Source organism: Hemiscyllium ocellatum, chromosome 34, assembly GCF_020745735.1.
Source record: "Hemiscyllium ocellatum isolate sHemOce1 chromosome 34, sHemOce1.pat.X.cur, whole genome shotgun sequence".
NCBI classification, from domain to species: domain Eukaryota; kingdom Metazoa; phylum Chordata; class Chondrichthyes; order Orectolobiformes; family Hemiscylliidae; genus Hemiscyllium; species Hemiscyllium ocellatum.
The window spans coordinates 30,365,328-30,389,628 of NC_083434.1; the positions used below are offsets into that span (position 1 = coordinate 30,365,328).

The window sequence follows — 24,301 nt, forward strand, 5'->3', positions numbered from 1 at the left end:
TTTTTTTACAAAAAACACCCACAAAAGGTTTGACTTTTTAATGCAATGTAATAAGTTAAAACTATTGCTGAAATACATCTTTTGTCCTTGAAAAGTTTTGGAAATTTTTGTATTGTCCATGTTTTTCCATGCAGTTAAAACTTCCAAGTTTATTCCTTTTTCAAATTGGTTTATGTCATTTTAATTTCTAATGTGTATTTCTCAATCATTTATTGCACTCTCTGCAAAATTTATTAAAAAGCAAATAATCATCAATGTATTTTACTTCCTGGTTTGCTGTCTATGAGAACACTTCAATGTAATTGGCCTTTTGTGATAAAGTCACTGCTGCGGCTAAGCCATTTGACTTGTTCATCAGAGTAAAACTAACATCAGGAAAAGGGAAAGCCTCACCACAACTGCTTTATTGTTCTTGGCATCTTTCTTTAAAGTCAGTGGCAAGAGTCTTCACTTTGATGCTGACTGTGAAATCTGAGCCATTGTCATGCTCAAGAACACAAATTTCACAGATACTAACACAGCATAGTAACACATTAATGTGTAAGCATAATTTTGTCTTAATCACTCACTCAAAATGTGTGTTTACCTATGATGACTGAAATATAAACTGAAATCAAATTGAATTTAAGTAAACATTTCCATTTCCACAAATTTCTCGCTACTTACATAACTAACTTCATCATACAATGACTAACCAACAATTTTGTTAATAACATTTAAGCTAAATACAGTTAAGGGCTTATTTGCACAATTATTACATGAATTGATTAATTGCTAACTGCAGCTAAATTATTCTTTCAATAACACTGCATAATAGATATGTGTTTCACGACTTCGTTCCCTGAAAATTATTCTGGGGGGGGCATGGTGGCTCAGTGGTTAGCACTGCTGCCTCTCAGTGCCAGGGACCCGGGTTAGATTCCAGCCTCGTGTGACTGAATGTGTGGACATTCTCCCAGTGTCTGTGTGGGTTTCCCCTGGGTGCTCCGGTTTCCTCCCACAGTCCAAAGATGTGAGTTCGGTGAATTGGTCATGTTAAAATTGCCTGTAGAGTTAGGTGCATTAGTTAGGGGGAATGGGTCTGGGTGGGTTAGATTTTATTAAATTACAGAGATGGCTTAATGGGCCAAATGATTTGCATCTGCTTCCTATGTTGCATGTCTGCACTTTCCTACCTTGCGTACTTTCCAAGAAGTAAGAGTATACTGTGAAAAAAGTGTGATGAAAGACAATTTGAAGTTGATCGTTATACAGAATGAATAACTCGTACAGATAACATGATAATGTGGCACATTGGAGTGATTATCACAGGTCAAGAAGTCACCTCACTCACTCCCCAAGCTGACTTTCCAGTTCTTCCAAGCTCACTTCCCCATGGACACCCAGTTATTTATCTGCTGAAAATCAGATATTTTGTGACATTTGTGCAATTCACTCCTCACTGACACCAAAAGGTTGTCAAAAACCCAAAAAGTGATTGGTTTCTGCTCACTCCATCTCAAATAATATCAATGGCGAAGACACTTTAGAAAAGAAAATAGAGATAAAAAGACATAAAATCAAGTAGCTAAAAATACAAGGTAAACAACCTCAATAATAACAAAATTATTAAAAATAATAAAAATGTCACCCATCACTTATTTGCTGTGAGAGAACTTGATACAAAGAGTCTGACATTTTACTATGCGAGTCCCAGAGAAAGTGTCCCCACCTACACACACAAAACAACACTTAGTAACCTAATATGTTTTATATCATGTTTGCAGTAAAGAAGTCAAAACCATTGGAAACTCCCTTTGGACATGATAATACTCATGTTAAACATCACCAACCCGATGAATAAATCAAGACAATCTGGAGACTGTCCCTAACTACTACATTTACTGTAAGAAGGGGTCATAACAGCTCACAACATCCAGTAACAGACTAACTCACTGCTTCAAGAACAGATTAGACATAAATAATGTGATGGTACTATGATTAATATGTGAAACTTGCATAAGATTGTCAAAGCATTTTTAAGTGAGGGGCAGGAAAGCAAAGTAGATGGGTGAAAATGATTCTCCTAAAGGGGGTTGATTATTGTCATTTATAATAGAACAAGATACATAATCAGTCAATGGAAAAAGGCTGACTAACTATTCGTCATTTTTAAATGAATGTTCAAACTATCTCCATGACCTTTGAGTAGAAAACACAGTATTCACAGATTAAGCAGCGGCTACAGCTACATTTGTTAACGTGCGACCTCGATGTGGTAGGTTCGGAAGGTTTCCTGGGGTTCTTCAAGTAATTTTAAAAACGCTCCAATTGATTCTCCCACATTCAATAAACTTGCTTCAATTTACACTCCTGCACTACACACCATCTCACACTGTCATGTACTATATCGCCAGACAACTGCATAAGACTGTGGGACAGCAGCCATCTATACATAGCAGAAATAATAGTAATGTGAATCAATGGAACTTCCTCTTTAAAGGCAGCAAACTAAAATAAAATGTGAAAGATCTTGGAGGTGTTGGGGATTGGAGTATGAAGCAATAAATAACAATGGTAAAACCTAAATTAAATAAGTTGAGTATAATTGAAAGAGAGACACATCTTTCACTCATTAGGACAATTCATAAGAATACTAATAAAGCAAAAAAAGTACCACATTTAAACTGCATGAGAGGAGATTGCAGATTGGTCACAACTCGACTGCTTGATAGAGATATTGACACTGGGAATGTATAAGTTAATTATCAATGACTGCTGCAGTTGCCATTGCAAAACCTCAACCAAAGTCCATTTGTTAACCAATCAGCACTCTCCTCTCATGCAATACAAATGTTCTTCTACCGATTATTAGTATTCTTGCAAATGGATGAGTTCTGATGAATGTAAGATGAAAAGAATCCGCCAAGGTCATTTTGCTTAAACTGCAATACTCGATGTCTGTACTATCAAGTTACTACTTGAAATAAAATTCTTTGTTTTCTGGCAAGTTAAAGGAATACTTTGGGGGAATCAAATCAGAATTTGTAGCACTCGTTTTGGAGTTAGAAAATTGTTTGCTAAAGTCTCACACTCTATGACTTGAAAATGATAAGTAGGTATGTTAGGATACTGAATGACTAGCCCATCATCAGAGATGCAAACTTTGTGACAAAATGTTAAACAGAGACCTGGTCTATCTGCAAACAGAGCCAGTTATGAAATGTTCCATGGCATTTTTCAAAGGGTAGGAAGTACTTATAGCAGTTGAGGCAGCATTCCTTCCACAATTTGCAACACCAAAACCAGGCCATCTTGATAGACCATATGTCATTTTAGGTGCTGGTACAGATTTTGGAGGTAGCATCATGTTTACTTACGCAACAGTAATCAAATTCCTAATGAACTACTTAAAATAATTTAACAGGATAAGCCACTTTATGATGAATGGGTTCATTATTATTTTATTCTGCTAATTCCACTGAAAATAATTTATCATAAATATTGCATATACTGATCTAAAGTCAGATCATAAGTCCAAAGTCCAGTGAGACTACTAAAAAAAATCTATTTGCAACTATCGTTGTCTCCATACACATTCTTAGTCCAGCTATAGCAATAACAGAAATATTTTCAGCATGGGTTTGGCCATGTCAAAATCTTAATTGCTTGCACAAGGATTTACAAGGATGTAGCCAGGGTTGGAGGGTTTGAGCTATTGGGAGAGGCTGAATAGGCTGGGCTGTTTTCCCTGGAGTGTCACAGACCGAGGGGTGACCTGATAGACATTTATAAAATCATTCGAGACTTGGATAGGGTAAATAGGCAAGGTCTTTTCCCTGGGGTGGGTGAGTCCAGAGCTGGAAAACGTAGTTTTAGGGTGAGGAGGGAAAGATTTAAAAGGGACCCACGGGCCAGCTTTTTCACGCAGAGGGTGGTGCGTGCATGGAATGAACTGCCAGAGGAAGTGGAGGAGGCTGGTACAATTACAACATTTAAAAGGTATCTGGGTGGATATATGAATAGGAAGGGTTGAGAAGGATATGGTCCAAGTGCTGGCAAATGGGAGTAGATTAGGTTAGGATATCTGGTTGGCATGGATGAGTTGGGCAGAAGGGTCTGTTTCGGTGCTGTATGTCTCTATGACAATCCCACTCCAAGCTCTCCACTAGATACTCTTTCTCCCTCCCCATCACTCAACAGCTTTAAAAATTCTTCAATTTTTTAATCCTTGACCTACTCCTCCCATGAGCCAGCAACTTGTCCCTTGGTTTCTGGTGTTGAATTATACTCTGGAATGATTATGCACAACAAGTAGCAGTTGGCATTTTCTGGCTGTGTAGCCATATTACAGGGTAATTTTTTGTTGATTTCTACTTCACACTGTCTTTTGGAAAGTCCATGCTAATTGCAGGTAGAAATACCACCAACATATTATCTCTTACAAAAGTCAAGACATATTTTGGCCCTGGAAACTTCACTCAAATATCAATTGAAAACATGAAATTAACTCCTTACAAAATTTGCGATGTATTGCAGATGGGTGAGAAAGATACCTTTTCTGCTACTCACAGCAAAAGCAATAAATTAATAGATAACCAACATTTGTGTGTGCTCCCTGAGTTCAAGAACTCATAGATCCAATTAGTTAGTGCTAAAAGCCATATTAAACACTTAGAATAGAATAGAATAGAATACCTACAGCGTGGAAATAGACCATTCAGCCTAACAAGTCCACGCCAACTGTCCAAAGAGCATCCCACCCAGACTACCCTATTCCTGTAACCTTGTATTTCCTATGGCTAATTCACCTAACTGACACATGAGCAATTTAGCATGACCAACCAACCTAACCTGTACATCTGGTGAACTGAGAGAAGACTGGAGCACTTGGAGGAAACCCACACAATGGAGAATGTGCAAACTCCACACAGACATTCGCCTGAGGCTAGAATTGAACTGGAGTTTCTGGTGCTGAGGCAGCAGTGCTAACCACTGAGCCACCATGGCGTAAATTTTTAAGAGGAGTGCTTTGTCATTTTTTCTAAAATGAAGAAAGTTTGAGACAGAGGTGCACAGCTGTCTACTCAAAGCCAACAGAGGAAATGTCTGGAGAGACCCTGGACTTTTCTGTTTAAAAGTTGGAACATTAGAAGCAGCCTGAATGGGTGGTGTCAAGCTCCTACAGTACCAGGAATTTATGTTTTAGTTTTCAGCAGTTACTGAGGTCTTGAAGCTGGATGTGGAAGCTCTTATTGCTCTCTCTATGACAGCTAAAATCTATGGTCCTCTGCCTGCTGTTAGAATTGCATGAGACATTATTTTAGTAAATTTGCTTTTCCTGTAATGGAAGTTAATGAACAGTTTTTTTTTTATTTTCTTAAATATTTCAATAGACTTACAACTAAACCAGTTCTTTGATTTTTATTTTGTCTATATTTTATCGTGCATGAATAAAGCGTGTTTTGCTTCAAGCCTGACAGTTTGACCAAATTGCATTTGGAAAGCAACATCTTACACTTACCTTTAAAATAAGACAACATTAGGGTCCAGGCTATTTTCTTTATAAATTTGGAGGGGATTTTAGTCTGCTCCGTAACATTGGCTCCAGGTTGAACCCAGTGAACCTTCTGGATCAGTGTTGAAATTGTTTAAAAAGGTACAGTGATGCAAATACAAAGCCATCTTTGACTGTGTTTTAAAGTCACTGGGGTGTGGTTTGAAGCTTTCTAAAAATTCAATTTGCGGTTTCCAATTAGTAAATTCATGTTTTTTTAATATAAAAAATGGCTTCATAACAGTATCTTCTGAAAAAGAGATAAAATGTACAGAATATGGACTTCCAAGTATTGAGATTTTTTTAGACCACAAACCTCACTTCAAATCAGTATTTTTCATTCTGTACTGTAGATAATATTCTACAAGCTCTCTAGACAATACTGTATCCAACATTTGGTTTCAACTTTCATAACATCAGACTGACTTAATGAACTTATCACACTAAAATAGCAAAGGCAGTTAAAGAAGGATCCTCACAATTTTCACTTGTACAATTCTCCTTTCTGATGTGGTGCACTTGACAGGGAGGATAATTTTCAATCTAGCTTCTGGGTTCTTAAATAAGCTAAGGGTTCATAAGAGCAGAGCAGGAGGTAGAGAAGTATTTACTCTTTGCTAGATTTTTTCACAGTTTTCTTTCCTGATACTGGTAACAAATCCAATTTCTGACAACATGCACCGGAGTCCAACTTAATGATTCGTTTCTTCAGGCTCATGCCCGAAACGTCGACTCTCCTGCTCCTTGGATGCTACCTGACCTGCTGCGCTTTTCCAGCAACACATTTTCAGCTCTGACCTCCAGTATCTGCGGACCTCACTTTCTCCTATTTGGGGGAAAGCAAATGCTGGAGGGAGATGTACTTGGGGGTTATGGTGAGTGACGAGTTGGGTATTGGAGGGAAATCAGTTTTATTGTTGTCCAGTTGATCTACATTTTCTAATCCCTTAAATTTTCTCGGGTAATTATTAAATTAATGGAATTCTCCAAATTGTTTTGCCTTTAATGGATTCTTTCCAAGTACTCAAGAAACAATGAGCTGCCAGTCAGAATCTTTAACTTTTTAGACAATTCTCATGAAGTCTGCTGCAACAACAATTCTGCATGGTCTTGATGCATAATTTCTATTTGCGCTGCTCCAGTGACTGTGGTTGTTGAAATATCTAGGCCAATGCACTATGGATCCTTGATGGAAAAGAAACCTTGCTTAAAATCTGAAGATGTTGCAAATAATGCTGTTCAACTGAACTAAACAATCTGGATCATTACCAAGTTTAAAATTAGGAAATGCCTTTTGGTCATTCAAACCATAAAGATTAATGCTTCCAAAATTCAACTAAAATTAACTCAGGATGGTTTCTTCACCCACACGCTACCCCCACCCTTATTTAGCATCTTATAGAAACATTTGGAAGACGTTTGCACTAAGTCCTAGGAGTAATCAAGTATTCTGAACATCAATGATTTGGAGATGCCGGTGTTGGACTGGGGTGTACAAAGTTAAAAATCACAACACTAGGTTATAGTCCAACAGGTTTAATTGGAAGCACTAGCTTTCGGAGCGTCGCTCCTTCATTAGGTGATCACCTGATGACTATCACCTGATGAAGGAGCGAAGCTCCAAAAGCAAGTGTGCTTCCAATTAAACCTGGTGTTGTGTGATATTTAACTCTGAAAATCAAACTATCTCCAACATGAGCCAGTTCCGAAGAAGAGTCATATTAGATTTGAAATGTTAACTGCTCGATTGCCACAGATGCCCTCAGAACTGCTGAACTGCCCCAGCATAATCTATTTCTATATTATATACGCCTGGCAAGTTGCTTTCCACTTCCTGATGTAAGAAGCATAGAAGCCAGTGCAATGAGTATTTGAAACGTCTGCGCCGAGTTCTTCCTCTCCATTTTTGAATGCATCCAATTATTTTTTTGAAGGAATTAACTCACACATTACTAAGTATTTACGCTGAAAATCAGCTGCAGTAAACACACTGAAGGAAAACGTGTTGCCTAGATTTGTACTCAGGGTGTAAAATAAACCAGATTTAATCAACATTCAGGTATCATATTAAAAGGATCACACAGAATCTTGCTTCATTATTTAAAAAGGGATAGGATAAGGATGTCAGCCAATCTGAAATCTTTTCAATAGCACATAGAAAAATGGAAAATCCCTTCTCTTATCAATTGAGAGGTAACAAGAAACTAGTCTTTGACAAATTCAAGGTGGTTACTTCCAGACTTTCTTGGGGTTTATAATGTATATAATGTTTATAATGTGCTAGAGTTGAAATTGGAAATCAAGAATTTCCCATGCAGTATCATGAACTGTGGTTTAGTTGGTGCTTAACTTTGGGCTTGGACTTCCTCACACAAAACACAAAGTTCAGTAGCAGAAGTAATGGGAAAAAAAAATTCTATGGATAATGTACACAAATCTTTTGGATTAAGAAAAAGGGTTCCATAATGGGATGTAACAGAGGTTTTACCATTAGCAATCATTTACCTTGTCGAAAATCTGTATGATGACTAACAATTAGTCTGTTACTGGATTAATCTGGTGGAAGAGACAAAAAAACTGCAGATGCTGGAACGGACATGCAGTCCTTATAGACGTTCATACCCCATAAAGGCAGCCTCCGGCCTTTCCGCTTCTTCCGCTCCAATAGACCCATCCAGTCCCCCTCCACCAATACCCACATCCGCCTCACGGAACTGGCCCTCACTCTCAATAACCCTTCCTTTAACTCTTCCTATTTCCTCCAAATCAAGGGGATGGTCATGGACACCCAGATGGGCCTTGGCTACACCTGTCTCTGTTGGCTATATCGAACAATCCCTCGTCATTACCTACACAGGCACTGTGCCCCAACTCTTCCGCCATTACATCGATGACTGCATCAGTGCAGTGTCCTGCACCCAGACTGAACTGGAGCAGTTCATCAACTTTGCCCACAACTTCCATCCTGGCCTCAAATTCATTTGGTCCATCTTGCACACCTCCCTGCCTTTTTTTGACCTCACCATTTCCATCTCTGGCGACAGTCTCCAGACAGACGTTTATGACAGACACCCATAACTACCTGGACTACACCTCCTACCAACTAATATCCTGCAAGAACTCCACTCATTCTCCCAATTTCTCCACTTCCACCGCATCTGCTCAGATGGGGAGACATTCCACTCGCGAGCATCCCAGATGTCCACCTATTTTGAATAATGTGCTTTCCCACCCGCTCCCCTTCCTCCAAAAAGAGTCCTCCACTGCACCATCTCCATTCCCCGTTCCACTGCTTTCAACCACCCCCCAAGGTAATAAAGACAAGAGTCCCCCTCGTCTCCCACCAATCTCAACATCCAAAGCGTCATCCTTAAACACTTTCGCCAATTCCAATTAGACCTCACCACCAAGAATACCTTCCCCATATTACCTATCTCTGCCTTCCGCAAGGAGCATTCCCTTCAACAGTCCTTGGTTTTGCACCACTGTCCCCACTAAACCCCCCCAAAACCCCAGTATCTTCCCCTGCAACCGGATAAGACGCAAAATCTGCCAGCTTCACCTCCATCCAGGGCCCCAAACAGTCTTTCCAGGTGAGACAGAGGTTCATCTGCCACTTTTTCAACCTAGTTTACTGCATCAGGTGCTCCCGGTGTAGTCTTCTCTACATCAGGAAACTGAACATAAACTTGGGGGGGACTATTCACCAAGCATCGCAGCCAGATGGGCAGGGGCCGACTGAATCTCCCTGTCACCGCCCATTTCAATTCCCTTTCCAACATGACTATTCTTGGCTTCCTCCATTGCCAAAGTGAACCACAGCACAAATTGGAGGAACATTTTCTGCCTGGTCAGCCTACAGCCCAGAGGGCTTAACATTGAGTTCTCCAATTTCAAATAACCTCCCTCCCCATCCCCTAACTCCCTTCCCAGCCCCTCCCCATCCCTTCCACTGCTCCCTGCCACCAACCAGATTCATTCCTCCCATTGATCAACCAGGTCGTACTCTCTACCTCTCTTCACCTATCCCTACTTCACCACCCTGCCCCTGCTACCCCTTTGTCAGCAAACTCCCCCACACCCAGCCCAGGTCCTGAAGAAGGGTTACACCTGAAACATCGATTTCATGATGCTGCCTGGTTTGCTGTGTTCTTTCAGCCTCCTGCCTATTTAATCTGATGGAAGACAGTCAGCCAAACTCAGGCTGTGCTTTGTTAAAGCATGCTGTTTATTCTCATCTCAGTGCATTGGTATTAACAGCTTTATCCTGTAGTGAATCCGGAAGCAAATAGTTTCTCAATACATTTCCACTCTAACTGTAGCTGCAAAGGGAGGGTTGACAATATCACAGTCAAATTTCCCCAGTTTGACTTAGTGAATAGATCTTCATAACCTAGAAAGTACTACACTAACTTTGCCCATTGTCCCTTTTCAAGCAGAAAGAGCAATTTATATAACATATTTGTACACTGAAGATGCTCTAATGGAGTACTATTTAAATGCAGTCATTGGCAATAAAACACTCAATTTGCACACAACAATGTCCCATAGATACTAGATTAAATGACTCAGCAGATAATCTTTTGTTAGAGGTATTCAAGGAAGTACAGTGGTTAAGATACTAGCTGAATTCTTCCCTTCTTTGAATTGTATCGGGATTTTCTGAGTATGAATTAGGGCCCTCAGTTTGATGGAACTCCTGATAACGCACTGCTGTCTCATAACCAAAGTGCTTTGTCAAAATTGTGTGAAATCTGCAAAAGGGGGTTCTTGAACCAACTATCACCTGACAGAGAGACAAGAATATTGACACTACTGAGTAATCATTCTTTAGGGAGTACTGGCAATAAAAGAAAACGATCACTTATCAATGACCTTGTAACATCATGATGTGGAAGAAGGACAGAGCATGGGAATATACATGATTTGGATGAATCCCTGCACAGCAGTTGCAATGATAAATTCTTTTCAAGATTATTGTTGGCACTTTTGGGACCATATCTAATTCAACAGGTTACTAGTAAATTGGTATGTTAATTAAATGCTCCAAGTGCGCAGGACTAATACTAAACATAGAACGTGTTCTGGAACACAACACTGAAAATCTCACAATATGCAGTTATATTTAAGGCAATTGTCAGTCAAATGACAGTTTTTAGTGAATGCGAGCTGTTGCCATTTCACAGATTATTATAATGACAAATACCATTGAATAAATGGTCACTTTCACCAATACAAGCAACAGAAAAACACCTCACCATTTGACAAAAGAGCTTGCAAACAAAGAACTCTGGTAAGGGGGACAATTAAAGCACATGGGACATATCATACCATTTAAAACTCTTACAGAACCTAAGCATTTTCCTTCCTCAAAAACCAGTTCATTTGCTTAATTTAGCAGTGATACATAAATGATAGCAAGTAAAGAACTGCAGTATACAGGAAGAAATAAACAGTTGTGAAACCAGAAGTAGGCAGTGAGTGTTCTTATGCAATACAATTTAATCATAACATTTCAATCTTTATAACAACTTTTAATACCTTCTAGAAATCCTTAAAGTATTATTTCTGAATTAATTTTGCCAACAATGGGTTGATAGGTTGCAAAATAAACAACTGTTAATAAAATACACACATTTGCAACACTGATTTTTTTTGCAAAGAAAATAATGGAATATTTTTAAGTGTTTTACTTCTTGTTTTAGTATCAAGTTAATTAGTTTGTTTGGTTTTGATACAAACTGCATCTCTTGACTCTCAAAAGAAAAAAATTGTCTCCAATCTGTCCTGCTCAGCACTATCTTGTTCAGGATCCAGACTGCTGCAAAGTTAGCCAGGCTAAGAAGCTATCAGTGCTTGTGCAATCAGACCTGGGAGATCTGGTCCAGACGGGCTAAAGCTCCACAATACCAAATTATAAACTGTTTATGGAGTCCCAAATGGCACTGGTCGTGATCATTTTATGCATGGCATCATGACTCATTGTTTTAGCATTAATTATGGGCCTCCAAACAGGCCAAGACAAACTCATATCACATTCTGTTCAGATATTAATTTCCAACATTTCAGGGTCCTTATAATCTTTTCATAGTCATAAAGTTATAGATTCATATAGCATAGAAACGGGCCATTTGCCCACCATGTTTATGCTATCTAACAGACACCAAACTACACTATGCGCACTTACTTGTGCTTGGTCCATGGCCTACCATGCTATGCCCTGGCATTTTCGTACACATCAAGATGATTTAAGTGTTGCAAGAGTACTTCCCTCCACTACCTTCTCAGTGAGCACATTTTATATTTCTACCACCTGTGAATGAAGAAACTTTGCCATTAGATCTTCTCTAAACCACTTACCTCACTTTAAAACTTGTGCCTTCTGGTTTTAGTGACATTTGCAACAGGGAAAAGATTCTCACAAGTCATTTTGCCTATACTATTCATGATTTTGCATACCTCAATCAGATTACCCCTTTCCTTCTCTGGCCCAAGGAAAACAAATCCAACAAGAAATCCGCGAATCCAGTCTCCTCTCAGAACTCAGACTTTTCATCCCAGGTAGCATCCTCTGAATCCTTCCCAATGCAATTACATCCTGAACTGTGGCCTAAGCAATGTTTTATAATATTGTAAGTTTTTAAATTTCTATTTTTAAAACTAAAACACTTAAGCAAATGAGGCTAAACCTCCTGGTATGGGAGAACCTGTGGTGGGGAATCTCCATTTAATCAATGATTACTCATCCCTTCAGAGAAAGTTTTAAATGACAATATACCACCACCCAATGTTCCCAACAGTGAGGGAATTTTCAGGAGAATGTATCATATTGTATTAATACTGTTAGCAGTCACAAAAGAGCCATAAGATTGCAAGACAGTAGTAAAACTAATCATATCAGTAAGGAACATTCATATAAGAATGATGCTTTTCAAGCTCCTAACCACTTGTATTGTGTAAAGTAAGACTGAGTTAACTACCATAGAATCAAGCAGGCAAGCGGATCATAAATAAATTTCCTCATGGATTTTCCACCTAGCTACATTTAATTGTGCAACTCCATGAAGTATTACACATATATGGTGGAAATCATCTAATTGCTAAAGGTTATGTTGGGCTAGTAAAGTCATCACACTTCCTCTTAGACAAACATTCTTCTATGGAAGTCTTGATTTAAAGGGATATGAAGTACATGGAAAAAATGCAACTTGAAATAACAAGCAACAGTGCAAAATAGATATGGTAAGTACATTTTATCTGCAGCTTTTATTTTATATTTTTGGACTGACTTTCTCTTGGAGAAAGTTAAATGCTGATGCAGCAAATACATACCTGTGTCATAAATTACTAACTATTAGAGAATTAAATTTTTTCTTTTCAAAATGTAAGTCAAATGTAAAATATAACAGATTGAAATTATCTATTACTAAGCACCTTGCTTAACTATGTTCTTTAACAATCTGCTAAGGTTACACAATGGGACTTTTCTTCTGCAGTCACAGACTAATGAGGACCAGTAATAATATGTATTGTGGCATAAGAAAAAGTCATGAGTAGTAAACCTCATACAATCCTACAATGAGAATATACAAACAGTAGCTATTCAGAACCATGGCAGAAGATACAGACAATTTGCAGATTGTAGGATGTGTTCCAGCACTTGAAATTATTGTGGTCTTTCATGGAAGACTGTTCTGTTTAAAAAAAAACAACAATCTGCTTCTTTCTTTACAAGCTCTAACTATTGCTTTCACAACATATAAAAATTTATATTTATTATAGGCTTCTTTAGGGCCACAGTAGGCAGAAGCAATTGCCTTGTAATCTGGAGCCCATGGATTCAAAGTTTAGCAGAGAGAGCCATAGAAACAGGCAAGAGACTTTTTTTTGTGGAATAGACAGTCCAAAGAAGCAGACAGTATAGAAACATTTAAGGGAGAATTGGTTGATATTTGAGTAAGTGGGCTATGGAGAAGTATTGGGGATTTGCTCAATATTTTCCAGATCTGTACCTTTCCTATTTGTCTGCACAAATTAAACAGACCTTATTCCAAATGTAAAAAATATTCTTGTAATCCTGTTCTTGAATTATAATCTTCTTGATGTATTCTTCATTATGATGTTGACTTTGAGTGACAAGAGAAGAAAAGGGGAAATGAAGTAAAACTAACAAACTAAAGATCAGTTTGGTAAAGTTGGATGAACCCAAACTATATTTTATTAAAGCTAATGTTGAATGTTGTTCCATTAGTACAGTTACATCCTTTAACTGAACATAATCCCTTAATAAGCCTGATAATGCTTGTATCTATTCCCTTCAATTAGCCCAACAATGGTGTAAATGAACCTAATACAAGGCAACCTTGATTATCCGAACACCATGGACAGGGAGAATTGTGTTCGGATAATCGAATGTTTGGATAATCAAATGTTTAGGATAACAGTTTACCCAAGCAACGGGACCTTGAGATCTTGTTCGGATAATCTGAGATTCGGATAATTGGTGTTCCGATAACCGAGGTTGCACTGTAATTAGTGAAAAACAAAAAGCTTCTTGATTTCTTCACCGCAATATAAATTATTATGCACATACATGGTGAAATTCACTTTCAGATTGAAATCATGAAAATGTTCAAATTTATTATTTTTTAAAGCTCTGTTCCTCTATTTTGTAAGTCTGTTGAACTGTAGACAAAATAGGTTTCAAATTCATGCTTGTTGATATATTAAGCATTTCGGTAAAAGATTTTTATGGTCTCAATACTCAAATATTCAAAGTCTCAATACTGATTACGGGAATTGATGTTTTTCTTAAAAATGCAAATGCAAAAATTTAATTTCATCATCAAAGTTTAGGAGCCAAGATCTGAAACTGGTTTTATTCTGTGGTAATCGTTTTGTTAAAAACATTCATTTAGTTAGCAATCATATTTGAGAGCAGATGTTTAATAATTAGGCAGAGCATGACGAAGATTTAATAAACCTTATTTAAAACAAAATGCTCATTAATCATGACTAATGATGGCGACACTTTAATATAAATCTGAAAGATTTTTACGTCCTTGAAATAATAGCTAGAGAAGCATCTACAAAGAAGTTAAAGGAAATTCTGTTTTAGAATTTCACATCTGATGTTTACATAAATTAGACACTAAGGGTCTTAAGCTTTGTTTTGCTTTCTGTAAATCTTTATTATATTCACTGATTGCAAATGATTTGTTTGCTATGAACCAAATCACAGCTTTGTGTCTGGAAAATTATTGTTACCTGATAATAGCTGAGGCTGATAGAAAACGGTCAAGGCAGTTAAAAGTTAAACGAGCAACAATTAACCACTCCATAGTGTAATGGGTCATTTACTAGGCCTCTGCGGTTCGGCATCAAGTCAGTGCCTTAAATTACATCATTAACAGTGTTCTCTAAAGCAAAATTGTTACGAACTGGCTATGAAAGTAAAGTTTAAATATTATGATGTGTCTAGCAGTTTCACAATGGGGAGCCTCATGGTGAGAAAGAGCCTTTATTTTGTCTAACAATGCCAAATACATTGATGCCAATCTGTGAAGTAATTTGCAAAGGAATTAGAATTTGTGATGCATTTCTTTCACTGCAGAAAGTGATTTTCTGTTTCACGAATATGAAGGGCAAGGTTTGTTAGTGCATACTTCCCAACAATTTCTACCCACCTATTAGACATTTTTTTAATATATGGCAAATAATTAGATATATTTGTTAACATCAGTGTTGGATTAAGGGAGAAAATTGAGAGAGTGGGGTCTGGGGATATCAAAATTTTGGGTATCATCTCAAATGTGCAACTTCTCATGTGCAATAACAGGACTCAGGGAGTCAGGTATATTTTGACAGCCAAGTTGAGAATGATGAATATCTATACTGTGAACTTTACAAATTCTTTTTTAAAAAAACTGTAAAACATCTTCAGGAATAATTAAGAATTGCAGAATGATTTTTAAACCCTGTTCTCTGAACCTGAATAGAGTCAAGTGAGTTCAGCAAGCAAAAATTAAAAATGAGGGAATTTAGTTATGAGGAGGAATTGTGAAGAGTTGTTGGTGAGCAAGTATTTGAAAAAAAAATCTTAGGAGAGAGCAAATCATCAGTCAGAGAAACATTAATGATTCAAAGGCAGTCAGAATGCATGATTTTACAGGAAAGTCACGCATGACTAACTTGGTAGAATTTTTTTGAGGCGGTAACTCGGAGAGTCAATGAGGATATCACATCTGACATAATCCACATGGAGTTAGCAAGTCTTTTCACAAGGTCCCACATGGCAGTCAGGTCAGAAAATGAACGTTCCTGGCATGCACGGGGAAGTGTTATTTCCAAATTAGGCCGAGTCACAGGAAGCAAAGCACAATTATAGACGGGTGTTTTAATGACTGGAAAGCTGCTGACAATGGACCTTCACAGGGTTCTGTGCCAAGTCCGTCACCTCTCGTGGCCTATTTCAATTATTTAAATTTAAACACAAAGGGAATGATCAAGAAGTTTGATGATTATTCAAAAACTAATTGTAGTAGTCAGTGGAGAAGAAATGTTTTAGGCTGCAGGGAATAGAAATGGACTAAGTGGATTGACAATTGGTAAATGGAATTCAATCTAAAGTAGTGTGATGTAATGCACTGGGAGGATAAACACAGCAAAAGAGTACACGATATATAGTAGAATACTGAGAAATGCAGAGAACCAAAGTTGGATATTTTCTTATCAATCTTCTCAAATGTTATTACAGCCTCTGAGCAGGGGACTGAGAACCAAAGGTACAGGAGTGTTTGCCCACAAAGATGACAAAGAAGGCTGAAAAGATGGTTAACAAAGCAAATAGGATACTTTCCTTTATAAACCAAAGTGCAAAATGTAACATCAGGGAGGTTGTACTTAAAATGCACACTCTAATAAGGCCACAGCTAAAGTATTCAGTAAGATTTTGTTCACTGCATCACAGGAAGAATGTGATTATAATGCAGAGGTACATAGCAAATTTAGAAGATGTTGCTGGGACTGGAGAATTTTAGTTATGAGGAAAGGGTTTTTCTTGAGAATGGAGAAAATTTTGAGAATATTTTCTGAAGTGCAGAATTAAAAGGCCTAGACAAGAAACCTTTTCTCTCGAGAGGTTACTGGCAAAGGGGTACAGATCCAAAAAGATTGCCAGTAAAGCTGGAAGGAAGCACAATTTTTTTTCCATCAAGAGAGTTGTAAAGGTATGGTGTGATCGGCTCAAATGAACGGTAAAGTCAGAAATCCACATTGCATCTGAAAAGTTTATTTAAACATATGTGTAAAACACTAGAACTAAGCTAGGAACCATGAACTGGAACGTGGGTTTAAGCAAAGTAATTCTCTCAGCTGGCAATACGTTGAGTTGAATGGCCTCCTCAGTTGCATAAATTTTCTATGTTTTTATGAAAGGTCACTGCTCTAGTGCAACACTGAAGAATATTTCCACGAGTCAGGTACTTATGCCTTAATCAGGGCATCTTTACAATTTCTGCAAGAACATGAGAAAGGATGTTCATTGCTTGAAGCCCTGTAAGACTGAATAGTATTGTTAAATAAACACATTTTTAAGGAACCTCATGAGCCAAATATACATAACAGCGAAAGTGACAGAAAACAAAATTATAAACTGACAATCACTACAAACAGCAAGATGTTATAAAAATCCCCAAATTATTATTCAACCGTGGTCCTGCAGATTTGTAAACGTCAGACAGCTTTATTTACTGAAAATGTGTTTTCATTTACTGCCACTAGAGGACACTTAAAAACCAATATGTGCACAAGTGCCTGTTTATAACCCATTATGGTCACCATATTACAGTAAATAGACTCCCACACATTGCTAATTGATTCACCATTCCAGTAATTTCCTCTTTCAGAATAGACGTACCTAAGTTATGTGGAATCCTATTCATAGAAACATTTGAAACAGAGATAGCATTGAAAAAAATACCATTGCCATCAAACAGAAATGAAATGTACAAGTTCTAGGAAGCAAAGGTTCATTTAACAAAAGGTTCGTTTAACATATCTGATAAAGCAGTATGTCACATTCATGTTACTTGCTTACAAAATAACTGAAATTGATAGCTATCATTTAACATACACAGCACTGCAGATATCAGATTTAAACATTCCCTCTTCTCAACAATTCAGATGGGATGAATATTCAGTTTATATATGGATTTTAAAAAAACTTTAGTTTTAGTTCCTCCTTGTACACAATTTTGATTCATTACACCTTTTAATTTTTAAAGGCTTACAAAAGAAGAATTTTTAAAGGCTAAAAAAAAATTTCTGACAGAGGGTTTTCTAAATTATAGTGAGAGATGACTTCAGAAAAAAACTCCATACTGAATCCAGTCAACTGTAGCCATTGCTCAGGGCCATCAGAAGACTAAAAAATACCTTTACAAATTATACTCAGCAATTTGACTACAGTCAGTCCACTGCAGTTGATGGACATAACCAGGAAAAATCATGGAGCATTTCGACAAATTCTCAATGTGCTTTTGGTGTGCAAAACTACATGCCAGGAGCAGGAGCAAATTCATCAAATTCCCTACTCATTATTGTCTATTTTCTTGTAAGACTAGACACACTTTCATAAAATAAGCAAAGAGTCTCACAGAAGCAATGAATAGGAGGGAAAGAAAAACTTGTATTTATATAATGCCATTCGTAATCATTTTGCAGCAGCAAAGTACTTCTGATTGAAGTCCATGTTGCAATCCAGGAAATGTGGCAGCAAGCTCCTACATATAGAAATGACCAACGGCCAGATAGCTTTTTTCTGCTTTTGAGTGAGAATAGATATTGGGTGGAATACAGGGATATGGTATTCTTTATGTCCAGCTTAATAAACGGAGACTCACTTTAAAATGTCATCTGATTAATTGAATGTCCAGCAGTGAAACGGGACGCATTATAGCTCAGTGGTTAGCACTGCTGCCTCACAGCACCAGGGACCCAAGTTCAATTCGAGTCTCAGGCAACTGTCCATGTGAAGTTTGTACATTCTCCCTGTTTCTGTGTGTGTTTCCTGCGGGTGTTCTGGTTTCCTTCCACAATCCAAAGATGTGCAGGTTAGATGAATTGGCCATGCTAAATTGCCCATAGTGTTCAGGGATGTTTAGGTTAGCTGCATTAGTCAGGGGTAAATGTAGAGTAATTGGGAATGGGCTTTGTGTGGAGGGTCGGTGTGGACTTGTTGGGCTAAAGGGCCTGTGTCCACACTGTACAGATTCTAAGGAAGTGCTAATTTCTGGAGTGCAACTTGAACTTGTGAACTTCTGACTTATAGAAGAGAGTCTTACCAGTTGGGTCACAGCTAACACTAGATAGCTTTAAGAAAAATCAAAGGCAATAAAACTCCCTCTGGCAAAATGTTGTGTGACATTCTTTGACAGTTAAAACACTCTTGAATAGAGATTTAGCAATAATTGTATTTTTCCACATACATAAACCAGAACAGGCCAACTTAGATGTGGCTTCGACAGCTTGGTACGTAGAATTTATTCATACATGTAATCAGTCATACAATCTCTATAGTATGGAAACAAGCCCTTTGGCCCAACAAGTCCACACCGACCGTCTGAAGAGTAACCCTCCCAGACCCATTCACCTTACCCTATTGCTTTGCATTTATCTCTGACTAATGCACCCTACCTTCACATGCCTGAACACTATGGGCAATTTAACCTAACCTGCACATCTTTGAGAATGTGGGAGGAAACCCACGCAGACTCGGGGAGAATGTGCAAACTCCACACAGACAGTCACCTGAGGCCGGAATCGAACCTAGGTCCCTGGCGCTGAGAGGCAACAGTGCTAAATACTGAGCCACTGTGCCGCCAAACCAGTTTGGACATATTATAACACACTCCCTAAGCAGAAGGGAATTTGAATCTTGTGAACCAGAGGTAAGGTCACTACCACTGCATCATAAGAGATCTTCGTAGAATTTATATTAAAATTCAAAGCATTAGGCAATAGATTCATATGGCGATATTCTTTGGGACTGGTCTTAGACTCACTGATCACTCGACTTTATGTTTTGTGCTCATTTCTTAAAAAATGTGAGAGTTGCAATCATAAATTAAACTTTCCACCAAGTGTTTGCAAAAAGAGGGGGGCATATCTCATAACTGAAACACTAAAAAATAAATTGTGGATCAGCACTTTTGGTTGTTTGCACAAAGGCTGCCGAAGAAAGAGGCTGACAAGAGAAAGTGAAGATTCAGGAAATGGAACTTATGGGCAAGATATGGGACTGACGTTCGCATTTAAACCCTTTGACTTGTGAAGTGGAGATACTGCATGTGCTGTTGTGAGGCCTGTCCTGTGTGGTTGATTCTAAAAAAAAGGTCAATGTTAAATGGAAGAACCAAATTGATATACTTGCTCTTGTTAATATATATTTACAAGGTGCATTTTAAATTAGATTTCACAAAAGTAATCACAGCGTGTGAACTGAACTTACAGCCTGACAGTACTGCTACAGTTATCAGTAAATGAATGCTTGACAGATTTTTATATTTTTCAGTCCACCATTCTTAAAGAATTAACGAGCCTAAGTTGAAATAACTTCTGTAATGATCAACAGGGACATTTTACATAAACCATTAAATGCTTATATGGTGATATAATCTATGCTGCCATAATTTTAAGGCCATCTTCCTTAACGGGGGTTATGAAAAGTACAGAAATCATGGGCAAGTGTAATATGTTTTTAAATATTATCTGTGAAACATTTTTCCACACTACTTTATTAACACAAAAACAGTTGACATTTTACTGAAATATCAAGTATGTTGGTTTTACAGTGGCATTATCAAAGAAGAATACAACATACCTGTTGGTACAAGACAATCTTTCCAATCAAAATATCCAGCATAAATCCCAGGTTCTAGAGAGCCCACAATTGGATCTGCTTTTAGTTCAATATACGTTTCAAAAAGATGCTGGTCCAGGTTCTTTACTGTATCAATGCTAACCTGCAAACATGACATAACATGACTTTAGAAGGGGTTCCAGAGAAGAACTCGGAAAATTAGAAATAAACTTAGAACTTTATTTTTTCTCTAGCAAATAATTGGAAAATAACACATGATGGCGGAATACAGTGTGGTTTGGCCATGTCAGTGGACTTTATAGGCAGATGACGATTTGAAAGTATTTCCAGCTTCAAACTTCAAAAGAATGGAGGGCAAGCATATTAATATAACATCAGGCAAGGAAGATTTGTTTTCTTTTTAATCTGCAGTCAATCCTCCCTCACTTCCTCAGATTGTAATAATATGCCAAAAATGACACAAATAATTATCTGAAACCAAAACAAAAAATGCTGGAGAAACCCAGCAAATCTAGCAACAGCTGTGGAGAGATCTGCAGTATTTTGCCTTTATAAAAAATAGATAAGGCTTGTTAAAACTTTACATTTCACTGGTCACACTTCATTTCGAATAGTGAAGAGTTGTCAACTTGTGAAGAATCTTTGCTCCTTTGTATAACGGGAGATAGACTGGCATTGGAGACAGTCCAAAGAAACTAGGCTCATCAGAGTAATGAAAGGACCATCATATGAGAACCTGTTGAATAGGCTGGATTTGTAGTCGATGGAATTTAGAAGAATCAGAGGAGATTTTATCAAAAGATTATTAGTAGGTTTGACAGGGTGGAGTTGAAGAGGTTGTTTCCCATTGTGGAGAAGTTTAAGATAAGAAGGCATAACCTCAGAGCAAGGTGTCAGTGAAATTTTTTTCAGTCAGAAGTTAGTCAACCTGTAGAATTCTCTACTGCAGAGGGCTGTCAGTGTTGGGTCATTCAGTATCTTCAAGGCTGAGACAGGCAGATTTTTAATTAGGAAGGGAATGAAAGGTTTATGGCGATAAGATAGCAAAGTGGAATTGTGAATCATCAGATCAGTCATCACACATAAAAAAAATCTCTAAGAGGCATTTTCATTTTCAAATCATAATTTCCTCAACATTGTACTTATTTATCTAATGCAGATTTAACTTTAACAGCAACAGCATTCACATTAAACACTCAAGGACTTTCCATAAAAACAACATTTTCTGCATAACTCTATCTTGATCACATTTATTTTCTTTCATATTTGCTCTTCATAAAGTATCTGCCATAATATTTTTCTGCTTTGTAAATTGCTTTTTAAATTGAATGGTTGCAGCATTACATTTCAGTGAAACAGTCCCAAATTCCTATCAAGGATCCTTCCAGAAAAGAGAGACGATTATGCTCTGTATAAAGTCCATACAGAGTTGCAAGATATAGACTTCAAAATGTTGTAAAGCTAATATTAAGTTCAAAGTCTCACTTACCAATTGAATGTTTCTGTTAGCATGCATTAACTTAGTAAAAATATAATTGACTGGCTATTCAATTCCTACCTTCCCTGCCTGTAATAACACGGCACCAATATTGATAGCACTAGTGCCAACAGCCAATTTCAACGGCTTTACCTAATTTGGTGCTGCTAAAACCAATATGACAGTAAGTATAGCGTTCAAGGCACTGAGACATTCTAGAATTCATTTGATTTTTTTGCTTTTCTTTAACAAACCTGTCAACAGAGCCACTACATTCAGAACAAATTTCCAATAAAATTCACTCAAAGACACATGAGAATGTTTTGTTTTCATCGTAGGCATGGGGAAATCAAAGGTAGTTCTTATATTAGCTTCTCCAGATGCTACTTGGCTTTGCCCCAGTGTGACCCAAATAAGTCATTTTGCATCAGCATATTCACTTCACCCAGATTATCGAAATGGCTCTTTGTAATCAACTAAATAATTAATTCAAATATTGTAAATGTTCCTTCAAAGTTTGGTTGAACTCAATCAAGACATCAATGTATACAATACAGCTCCATTGATCCTTCAACAACCTCGCTGTAATTATTAAAATATTGCTGATGCATTTTTCATTGCAAACAGCAGACTTTACACTGATGAACTTTACTTGATGTTATAAAAGCCAATATTTCCATGGTTGTATCAGTCAAAAGAACTTGTTGCTCACAAGAATTAATGCATATTTTTCCATGCGACTATTAATCCTATCCTGAATAAATGTTTCCAGAGGTTCCCCACCCCCAAGATTAGCTGTGTCATTTGTAATTGTTGGGCTTATCCTTCTAATCATTTTTTTAAAGGAGGGCATGATGCTTGCAATTCTCAAGACTTCTGGCACTCCTCCTGATTCAAAGGAAAATTGAAAGATTACAGCTCCGGCAAGTCTCACATTTTTAAAAAATATTTTTGGCTTCATTTCATTCAGTTCTTGTGCCTTATCAACTTTAAGCACCAAAACTCTCCTCAACACTTCATCAATTTTGAACTCTTCTTCTGATAGAGCTTCCCCCTCTGTCACCAAGACCTGGATAACATTTGCCGCCTTGATAGGATGTAAAGTACTCATTTAATATTTCACCTATGCTTATTAATGTGCAAATTCCATTTTTGGTCTTCCTTTTACTGTTGATGTGCTTATAGAAATCCTTGGGGTTTCCCTTTGTTAGCTGCTATCTTCTTTTCATAATTCCTCTTGGCTGTTCTTAACTATTTTTAAATCTGTCTGAACTCTCTGCACTCAACTTGGTTGTCAATTATATTTTTACCTGATACCTGTCATTAGCATATTTTATCTGTTATAATCTTAATTTATATGTTTTATCCAGGGGACTCTAAGTTTGCTTGCTCTTCTGTTCTAAGAAAATATACATTAACTGTGTCCAATCCATCACCATCTGAAAGTAGCACACTGCTGATATTTCTTCCTCTCCAAAATTTGTCTCTAAACACTCCAGCCTTGGCTCTGTTCAGGTGCAATCTGCCTGGCTTTCGTGATCACTGTTATGAACATTGTCTTGTCAACAGGACAAGCAGATGGACAAAGGGGGCAGGGTTTCCTCGTTAGTAAGAAATTAAATGAAATCGATAGCAAGAAATGACAGAATCGGATGGTCTAGAATCTGTGTGGGTAGAGTCGAGGAACCGCAAAGGCAGAATGACCCTCATGGGAGTGGTGTACAGGTCTCCCAACAGTAGTCAGGATGCAGGGTAGAAAATAAACTAGGAGATAGAAAAGGCAGATAAGAAAGGAACTATTATAAAACTCAAAGCTTCAATATGCAGGGAGGACTGGAAGAAACAAGTTGGTAGCTGATCTCAAAAAAAGCAATTCATGGAATGTCTACAAAATGGTTTTTTTGGAGCAACTTCTGGTAGATCACTTTAGAGATCAGACAATTTTGGATTTGGTGATGTGTAATGAGGCAGACTTGATAAAGGAAGTGAAGTGAAGGAATCCCTAGCGGGAGTGAGCACAATATGACAGAATTCACCCTGTAGTTTGAGAGGGAGAAGCTAGCATAAGATGTAACAGAATTACAACTGACTAAAGAAAACTAAAGACATGAGAGAGGAGTTGGCCAGAGTTGATTGGAAAGGAAGCCGAGCAGGAAAGGTGGCACAGCAACAATGACAGGAGGTTCTGGGGGTAATTTAGGAGTCACAGCAAACATTTATTCCAAGAAGGAAGCATTATACTAAGGGGAAGATGAGGCAACCATGGCCTACAAGGGAAGTCGGGGCAGCAAAAATATATAATGTGGTGAAGATTAATGGAAAGCCAGTGGATTATGCAGCCTTAAAAACCAGCAAAGGATAACTTAAAAAGCAATAAGTGGGAAGAGGATGAAATATGAGAATAAGC

The 24,301-nt window shown here is 37.6% G+C and overlaps 1 protein-coding gene across 2 annotated transcripts in view; it reads right to left on the reverse strand.

Moving 5' to 3' along the window:
* Positions 1 to 24,301, reverse strand: part of exoc2 (exocyst complex component 2) — a 322,358-nt gene that overhangs the window by 34,245 nt on the left and 263,812 nt on the right. For both annotated transcript variants that reach the window (XM_060850316.1, XM_060850315.1), the window contains exon 23: positions 20,418 to 20,559. In XM_060850316.1, the coding sequence (XP_060706299.1) occupies positions 20,418 to 20,559 (142 nt within the window). The remainder of the gene's footprint in view (positions 1 to 20,417; positions 20,560 to 24,301) is intronic.